General features: G+C 45.9%; 1 protein-coding gene across 1 annotated transcript; it reads left to right on the top strand.

Moving 5' to 3' along the window:
- The first annotated feature begins 235 nt into the window (after positions 1 to 235).
- On the top strand, positions 236 to 10,006 carry LOC140479492 (immunoglobulin kappa light chain-like). Its single transcript, XM_072573325.1, has 4 exons — positions 236 to 288; positions 475 to 790; positions 1,222 to 1,313; positions 9,132 to 10,006. Exons 1-4 carry the CDS (start codon positions 240 to 242, stop codon positions 9,458 to 9,460), a joined length of 786 nt encoding a protein of 261 aa, XP_072429426.1. The 5' UTR covers positions 236 to 239; the 3' UTR covers positions 9,461 to 10,006.
- Positions 10,007 to 10,235: the final 229 nt, after the last annotated feature.

Raw genomic sequence — 10,235 nt, forward strand, 5'->3', positions numbered from 1 at the left:
CTGACGCAATTGGCCAAATGGCCTCATTCGGTGCTGTTCTCATCAATGATTCTCTCAGACAGAGAGAGAGAGAGAGAGAGAAGAGGAAGTGTGAGTGGCTGACGTGGCTCTCTCTGCCTGATGCCATTTACATAATGAGGAACACCCAGTCAGACTCTCACAGGCTGCAGCTTTATAAAGCAGAGCCCTGTGAAGGGAGAGTTTATCAGGAACCAGGCACAGGGACAGGAACACACACCATGATTTCACACATCCAGCTGATCTGGCCCCTGGCATTCTGTGTCGCAGGTACAAATCTCTCTCCTTCCACCTTGAATCGTTAGCTGCTCTCCATTTCACTCCAATTCCACTGACTTGTGATTAAAGGGAAAATGCTGAAACCAGAGGAATGCTCAGTGTCTCCAACAATCTCTCATTTGACAGGCTCTTTCTGTGACAGTTCTGACTTCACTGTGTTTCTCTCTGACCCCTCAGGTATCAATGGGGACATCATCATGACCCAGTCTCCCCCAGTGCTGTCAGTGAGACTGGGCCAGACCGCAACACTCACCTGTAAGGCCAGTCATTGCATTAGCAGCTACCTTGCTTGGTACCAGCAGCGAGAAGGTCAGAAACCCTCTCTCCTGATCTATGATGCAACAACTCGATTCACAGGAGTCTCGGATCGATTCACCGGCAGTGGATCAGGGACCACTTTCACCCTGACAATCAGCAACGTTCAGAATGAGGATGTCGCTGACTATTACTGTCAGCAGCGTAGCAGCAACCCTCGACACAGTGACACAGAGCTGTACAAAAACCTCAATACATAAAGCACTACCTCCTGTACTGGCACATCCATGGTTATATAAAATGCATAATAATGGACACACAGTCCCACCGCCTGAACTGACATAACCCACAGTTAGATCTAAATGAAACTGAACAAATTACCCCATGCTAAGATTGTTACTGTCCACGACACACTCCAGTCCCCGTGGTGTCTCAACGCGAACTGAAAGCCTCAAGTTTCCCTCTTACACTCCATGGCCACATGTGAAGTGCAGCTGCAAGATTTAACATCGAAAAATAAATTTCACAAACCTCCCGAGCCCAGCTGGAAACAAACCAGAGAGACAGAGAGAGAAAGACACATGAATGATGGAGAGACAGAGAGGGGTAGGGAGACGGTGAGAGTGAGTGAGAGACAGCCAGTGACAGAGAGAGGTTGACAGTGATAAGAGGGAAGCAGAGAGTAGAGGTTTTTGTGCAGCCTCTGCACTGGGAACTCTCACTGTGGCTTACGTTCGGTCCAGGAACCAAGCTCAGACTGAGTAAGTAAACCTCAATACTCCATTATTAACCCTGTCAATACTGAAATACACTTTCTAAAATATAGTTGCTGAATTGTTGAAGGTGTTAGTGGGGGGCTGCGGTGAATGAAATGGTTGATTAAGGAGCACTGTGTCTAACAGGGTGTCCAGCTGTATTTCTTTCCTTCCATTGCCCCCTTAAAACAGCAAGATATAAGTCAGTAATTTTACTCACCGTGCGGAGGAGCTCTGACCATTTGCAGCCTGTGGTCCCATTCCTGCAGCATGGTGTGAAATCAGTGAGTAGCCTCCTGTCAGTCTCAGTGTGACAGACACGGGCAGAGTTTGATGTGAGCTCTGGCTCCCTGTCCAAGTCTCTGATCTCACTGACCTCAGTAGCAGCAGCAGCAGCAACACAGTGAGACACCGAGCTCCCACCTCCCCCAGCTTTAACTCTGCTCAATCACACAATCACAGAATTGTTACAGTGCACAAGGAGGCAATTCTGTCCATCCTGTCTATACTGACTCTCTGAATGAGCAATTCACTGAGTGTCATTCTCCTGCCTTCTCCCTGTCACCCTGCACATTGTTCCTTTTCAAATAACAGTCTTATCCCCTTCGGAATGTTTCAATTGAAGCTGCCTCCACCACACTCTCAGGCAGTGCATTCCATACTCTCACCACTCACTGGCTGAACATGTTTTTTCCTTATTTGACTTTTGCTTCTTTTACCAATCACTTCCAATCTGTGGCCTCTCGCTCTCAATCCTTTCAAAAGTTGGAACATTTTTTTCCCCGTTTGCTCTGATCAAAAGCGTCCTGATGTTGTATTCCTCGAACAAATCCCCTCTCAGCCGTCTCTTCTCCAGTCTATCACATAACTGAGGTTACTCATTCCGGGAACAATCTTTGGGAGTGTTTTCTACCCTCTCTACAAAACATTGACATCCTCCTGAATTATTTACATTATCTCACCCCATCAGGATTTCACAAACCTCTATCTGGTCACACCTCAGCTTTCTGCACTTCAGGGTTCAGTCTCTCATAGTCATTGAGTTGTATGGCACTGAAATAGACCCTTCGGTCCAATTCCTCTTCGCCGACCAGATATCCTAAACTGATTGAGTCCCCTTTGCCAGTAATTGGCCCATATCCCTCAAAATGATTCCTATTCATGTGTACATCCAAATGTCTTTTAAATGCTGTAATTGTATGCGCCACATTCACTTCCTCTGGCAGCTTGTTCTATATATGCACCGCCCTCTGCATGAAAATGTTACTCCTCGGATCCCTTTTGAATCTTCCGCTCTCCTCTTAAACCTATGACTCCAGATTTGGACTCGCCCGTCTTAGGGAAAAGACCTTAGCTGTTTACCAAATCTGTGCCCCTCATGGTTTTTTAAATCTCTGTAAGGTCACCTCTGAGCCCCAGACTATTCAGTCTCTCCCTCTTGCTCAAACCCTCCACTCCTGGCAAAATCCTTGTAAATACTTTCTGCACCTTTTCCTGTTTAATAACATCCTTCCTGTGCATCCGAACTGCTAGGACTCTGTTCGACAACACTCCCCAGGGTCCTATTATTAATCCACAGGGTCCTACCATTAATCCCCATGGCCCTACCATTAATCCCCAGAGTCCTACCATTAATCCCCAGAGTCCTACCATTAATCCCCAGGCCCTACCATTAACTGTGTAAGTCCTGCCTTTCCAAAATGCAACATCTTGCACTTATCTAAATTGAACACCATCTGTCACTCCTCAGCCATTGGCCGAACTGATCAAGGTCCTGCTGTACTGTGAGATAATCTTCTTCATTATCCACTTCACCACCAATTTTGATGTAATCTGCAAACTTACGAAACTTACCTACTATATTCACATCAAGATCATTTATTTAAATGATGAAAATAGTAGACCCAGCATTGATATTTATGGCACATCGCTGGTCACAGACTTCCAGTCCAAAAGGCAGCCCTCTACCACCACCCTTTGTTCTCCTACCTCAAGTCATTTTTTTTATCCAAATGACGAGATCACCCTGGAACTCATGTGATCTAACCTTCCTACTCAGTCCAGCATGGCTAACCTTGTCAAATGCTTTGTTAAAATCCAGGTGGACAATGTCAATTGCTCTGCCTTCATCAATCTTCTTTGTTTCCTCTTCAGAAAAACTCAATCAAGTGAGTGAGAAAGGATTTCCAATCCACAAAATCACATTGACTATCCCTTTATGTACTCCAGTTTCCTCCCGCAGTCCAAAGATGTCTAAGTTAGATGAATTGGTCATGCTAAATTGCCCAAAGTGTACAGGAATGTGCAGGCTAAGTGAATTAGCCATCTTTAAGGGGACCTATTCACTCCCTAGTTACACTTTTGCCCTTTTCTTATTTACAATATTTCGACCCCCTCTGTCTCAAAACAGCCAGGAATTGAGTGCCACTCCACGAATATACCTCGACTGTCCCTGAACTTCGAGTTTATTATTCACTTCAGGACTTTGCTGCAACCTTTAGCCCCAGTTCATTCACTCTGATGTGTTCTTACCCAACGGAAGTCTGTGTTTTCCCAAGTGAATCATTTCGAAACTGTATTCCTTTTACATGGTCACCCTCAACCTTATGATACAATGATCACTCTTCCCTTAATGTCCTCTCACTGACACTTGGTTTACTTGCGCCTCCTCACTCCCAAGATCCAGGTGTAAGCGAGTCTCCTTTCTCATTGGACTGGAATCACACGGCTGGAGAAAGTTCACCTGAGGACCCTCTCACAACACTGGACGCTCTCTGCCCTTCACAATGATGCTATCCCAGTCTATGAGGATAATTAAAGCTCTTCCCCTCCCCACCCCCACCGCCACCCCCCTCCCCAGCCCCACGCCATTCATAACAACTCTCCATCGTGATTTGACAGACCCTGTAAATTCCTTGCACATTTGTTCTTCTACTTTCCACTTGATGGTGATCTTTGGACTACACTGAGGATTCTGTGAACCTTGGTGTTTCTCTCTGATATTCCCCCATGGCTCCCACAGCCCTACCAAGTCAGTTTAAACTCTCTCCAACAGCAGCAACAAATCACCCCATAAGGAACTCAGTCCCAGCTCTGTTCAGGAGCATCCCATTCAGTCTGTACAGGTAACATCTCGCCCACAGCCAGTCCCAATGCCCTAAGAATCTAAAGCCCTCCCTGCCAGACTCTCTTTCCAGCCTCTTATTCATCCGTCTTATCTTCCTGTTTTTATTCTCACTTATTTAGGACACTGGGAGTAATGTGCACATGCCTACTTTTCAGCTCCTGCTCTGAACTCCCTCCCGAAGTCACTAAATTCTGACAGCAGGACCACATCCCTTTTCTGCCTCTGTCACTGGGACCGATGTGGACCCCGACTGCTGCCTCTTCCCCGTCTCCCCTCAGGGTGCTCTGCAGCCGCTCAGTGACATCATTGACCCTGGCACCAGGGAGACAACACACCATCCTGGATTCCCATCTGCAGCTGCAGAAACACCTATCGATTGCACTCACTCTCGAATCTCCTCTCACTATCGCTCTTCCGGTCTTCCTTGTGACCTCCTGTACAGCTGAGCCCTCCCCATGGTGCCATGGACTTGGATCTGGTTGCACTCCCCAGATGGACCATCATTCTCATCAGGATTCTGAACTGAATCCTGGTTGGAGAGTGGGATGCACTCAGGGATTCCTGTACTAGCTGCGTGGTCCTTTTGGACTGTCTGCTGCTCCCCCATTCCCTCTCTCCCTGCATACTCTGAAGCTGCAGAGTGACCACATCTAGAAACATGCTCTCCACGGAGCTCTCAACCTTACGGTCTCTCCGCACTGACACCAGCTGCTGCTGAAACACCGAAACCCGGAGCTCCAACTGCTGTCACTGACCGCACTTCCTACACTCATGGTATCCCAGGAGCTGGGAAGTATCTTAAAATTCCCACATAGGTGCAAATTCTCTCCACTCATTGGTCATCTCTTGGCAAAGTTCTGATGATAAACAGGTCCAGAAGGGCTCACAGTCCAGTGGGTTCAGTGTTCCAGGGTTTTGGGGAAACTCTCCAGAAGACTTTAAGAAATAGGAGCAGAAATCAGCCATTCAGCCCATGGAATCTGCTCTGCCATTTGAGCTTGGCAGATATGCCTCTTACCCCCATTCTCCTTCCTACTCCACGGGAACGTTCAATCCCCTTAATAATCACAAACCGATCTATCTCTGTCTTAAATACACTCAGTGACTTGTCCTCCACTGCCCTCTATAGCAGTAAGTTCCACATATTCACCACCCTTTGGCTGAAGAAATTCCTCCTCATCTCAGCGTTAAAGGGTCGGCCCTTCATTCTGAGGCTGTGCCTCGGTTACTTAGTCTCTCCTGTTTTCGGAAACATATCCGCATACACTCTTTCCAGGCTGATCAGTATTCCGTAAATTTCAATAAGGTCCATCCTCATCCTTCTAAACTCCATTGAGTACAGACCCAGAGTCCTCAACCACGCCTCATATGACAAGCCCTTCATCCCCAGGATCATTCTTGTAAATCCCTCCAATGCCAGCACATTGTTTCTTAGAATATGGGTCCCAAATCTGTTCACAATATTCCAAATTCAGTCTGACCAGAACCTGACACAGCCTCAGCAGTACATCTCTGCCCTTGTATTCCGGCCCAACTAAAACGAATGCTATCATTTCATTTACCTTCCCAAGCACAAACTGGACCTGCCTGTTCACCTTCAGAGAAACCTGAATGAGGTTTGTGCTTTAGATTTCCAAAGGCTTTCCTCATATAGAAAACAGCCTTTGCATCTCTTCTTCCTACCAACGTGCATACCCTCACATTGTAACACACTGTATTCTATCTGCCACTTCTTTGCCCACTCTCTGAGCCTATCCAGGACATTTTATAGCCTTCCCACTTCCTCAACACTACCTGTCCCTCCACCTACCTCATGTCATCTGCAAACTTTGCAACAATGCCTTCACTTCCTTCATTCAGATTGTCAACGCATGACATGAATAGTTATGGTTCCAACATTAACACCTGCAGAACTCTATTAGTCACCAGCTGCCATTTTTCCTCACCCTCTGCTTTATATCAACCTACCAGTCCTCAGTCCATGCCAGTACCTTGCCCCTAACTCTATGGGCTCGTACCTTATGTGAAAGCCCTTCTGGAAATCCAAATCGATTACATCTTCAGACTCTCCTTTGTCTGACTGGCTGGGAGCTGTTGCGGCTGTATAGGACATTGGTTCGGCCACTTTTGGAAAACTGTGTGTAGTTCTGGTTGCCCTGCTGTAGTAAAAATGTTGTGAACCTTAAAATGCTTCAGAAAAGATTTACAAGAATTTTGACAAGGTTGGAGGTTTTCAGCTACTGGGAGAGGTTGAATAGGGTCTCATTTCCCTGGATTGTTGGAGGCTGAGGAGTGACCATTTTGTGGTTTATAGGATCATGAGGGGCATTGAAAGGGTGAGTATAGAAGGTATTATTTTCAGAGTTGGGGAGTCCAGTTCTAGAGGCATAGGTTGAAGGCGACGGGGGAAAGATTTGAAAGGGGCTGAAGGGGCAACTTTTTCACGTGGTGCGTGGTGTGTGTATAGAATGAGCTGCCAGAGGAAGAGGTGGAGGAGGGCATGATTACAACATCTAAGAGGATGGGTACATGAATAGGGAGGGTTTAGAGGGATATGCGCAAAATGCTGGAAAATGGGACTAGCTTAATTGGAGGTTTGTTAAAGAGATATCGAGCTCCATCCCACTTTCCAGCTCTTGCTCCATAAGCCTGCGGGTTCACTGTTTCAAATGAATATCCAAGTGTTTTTTTTCAATATGATGAGGTTTTCTGCCTCTCCAACCCTTTCAGACAGTGGGTCCCAGATCCCACGAGCCTCTGGCTGAAAACAATTACTCCACAATTCCCCTCGAACTCTGTGTCCAATTAATTTCAATCTCTCCCCATGGTTATTGCCCTCTGTGCTGATGGAAATCAGTCCTTCCCACCCACTCTATCCAGGCCCCTCATCATTTTCTACACCTCGATCAAATCTCCCATCAGCCTCCTTGTTCCAAAGAATACAATCCCAGCCAAACCAATCATTCCTCAAAGCTAAAACTCCCCATTTTTGACAAAATCCTCCTCTGTCCCCATCACAAGTGGGATCCCATCCTTCCTGTAATGTGGTGACCAGAACCATACACTGTTCTCTCACTGTGCTCTAACTGGGGTTGTATACAGTTCCAGAATAAACAAACTCCTTGCTTTCACTGTCAACCAATAATGAGATAAGGGAGGCAATGGTCTAATGATATAATTACTGAACTCTTAATCCAGAGATCTAGATAATGTTCTGTGAACCAGGGTTAGAATCCTGCCACAGCTGATGGTGGAATGTGAATTCAATAAAAAAATCTGGAATTAAGAGTCCAATGATGACCATCGTTGATTGTCAGGAAAAAGCCATCTGATTTACTAATGACCTTTAGTTACCATGTGACCCCAGACCCACAGCAATGTGGTTGACTCTAAACTGCCCTCTGGGCGATTATGGATGGGCAATAAATGCTGCCGATCCAGCAATGCCCTCATTCCATCAAGGGAAAAAGAAAAACTGTTTCTCCCATGTGTCTTCTTAACCACCTTACTGCCCCGCATTCATTAATCACCATGGCCACATCTTCCACCTCCACTCACATGTGACTTCCAGGTTGAAATTGACAAGAGACATTCCTTCGATATCTGAGAAACATATAGAAACATCAACATAGGAGGCCATTCAGCCCCTCAAGTCTGCTCCACCATTCAATATGATCATGGCCAATCATCCAACATAGTCTCCGTTCCTGCTTTCTCCCCACATTCTTTGATCGTTGAAATATATCTAACTCCTTCTTGAACACATACTGCATCTAATTCCCTCATGCTGGAAAAATGGATGAGAATTATTGGGTTGTTGTTTTTTGACCAATGTGGACACAATGGGCTGATGGGCCTTTTGGGTCTCTCTGACTCTATGACTCTATTATATTATGAATAACTGGGTACCAAGGACTGGCCCCTGTGGTACCCCAACTGGTAACTACCCCAATCCTCTTGTTCGGTAGGATTTCCCTGATTCACTTGGACATATTTGATCCTTACAGATCTTTGCCTTCCTCAGGTCCTGTTCAATTTTAATCCTGCATTTTCTATCCTCCTCTCAGCTTTCTGCAGGTTTGAACTCCAGATAACCAACATCACCTTCCCTGTTTGGTCTTCCCTACACTGGTTGCCTTTTGACATCCCAGGCTAAGAGTTTAGATTTGGGTTTCCCACCCTTACTCTTTGTGGGAACAGATTCTGAACGATCTCTGTCTTGTCACTTGAGGGCTCCCACTGCCCTGACACTGATTTCCCATCAAGTCACTGGTTCCAGTCCACTTTTACTAAATTACCGAAACATTCAGTAAAATGAAACCTTTTTCACTCGCTCCATGGTTCTCCATTTCCATCCCTAATTTCAATCTCACTGAGTTCTGATCACTGTCACTGAAATGATCGCCATCTTTTAGTTCTCCCAGCTGCCCACATTTATTCCCCAAACGACGGTCCAAAACTGTCCCTTCTCTTTCACCACCACCTTCTCAGGGGCAATTAGGGACGAGAAATAAATTCTGCCCCTGCCAGTGACACTCATATCCCAAGAATCAATTTTAAAAATGTAAATTCTTTTGTATGGTTTATTAGGTATTGGAGACAAATATTCAAACATTTTATCAGTGAATATTCTGAGAATTAACATACCTTTGAATGGCAGGGATTAAAATTGTTTCTCTCTTAAAATTGTTTTTCAGGCCGTGACAACTCTCAGCCCAAGCTGACCCTGCTGCCCCCCTCCACGGAGCAGGTAGATGCCAAGGGCACTGCCACCTTGGTGTGCCTTGCCAATCACTTCTATCCCGATGAGCTAGAGGTGCAGTGGAAGAAGGATGGTGCAGTCATTTCGGACGGGGTTCAGACCAGCAACTACTTGCGAGCTTCGGACAGCACCTACAGTGTCAGCAGCCTGCTGACCCTCTCTGGGTCTGACTGGGAGTCCAACGCTCGCTTCTCCTGTGCCCTCACCCACGTGACACTCCCCTCTCCCCTCAGCAAGAGCATCAGGAGATCAGAATGTGTGTAGAGTGTTTGAGACAGTCCACAGAGGAGACACAACTTTAAAGAAACAGGGCTGAGCTGGCAGGACAAAGATCATTGTCAGCACTGAATTTCAACTCTCTTCCTTCTCAGGACTGGCTCAGAGACACTTCTGAGGTTCATGAGTCAAGATAGTTCATTGGGACAGTGTAGATAGAGCTTTACGCTGTGTCATACTCCATGCTCTCCCTGTTCTGGGACTGTTTGATTGGGACAGGATTGATTTGTGATACCAAGTAAAATCTCTTGAAGTTGCTGAAGGCTGTCAGCTGTACAAAACAATGTGAACCTTCGAAATTTCTGCTTCAATAAATCAGATCTCCTTCCTGCTCAGCAGCCAGTTCCAATTTAAGGTTTTTGTCACTATTTGAAGGGCAGGATTCTCATGTTATTGAGAAAATCTCCACAAGTGTTTTCCTCAAAAGCCATTGTAGCTGTGAATTTGTGCAGCTTCCTCTGTCTGGGCTGTTAATTGCAGTCTGTTTTCTGTCAATGTCAGTCTGGAAAAAGGAATAAAGTTGATGAAGATTCAGTCTCTGTCTCTGTGTGCTTTGGAAATGGACCACTCCATTCAGCGGATTAGCTGCATGTCAGCATGTCATTGTCACAATTGGCTACATGGCCTGTCAATCCATGGTAGATGATACTGACAGCCAATCAGCAATCAGTTTCAAATAATCCAGTTGGTCTGGAATCTGTGGAGGTTACAAGATTCCAAACAGAATAGAAACTGAAAGCTGTTGGGATTCAATAATTACAAT

Source organism: Chiloscyllium punctatum, chromosome 7 (genome assembly GCF_047496795.1).
Source record: "Chiloscyllium punctatum isolate Juve2018m chromosome 7, sChiPun1.3, whole genome shotgun sequence".
Lineage (NCBI taxonomy): Eukaryota > Metazoa > Chordata > Chondrichthyes > Orectolobiformes > Hemiscylliidae > Chiloscyllium > Chiloscyllium punctatum.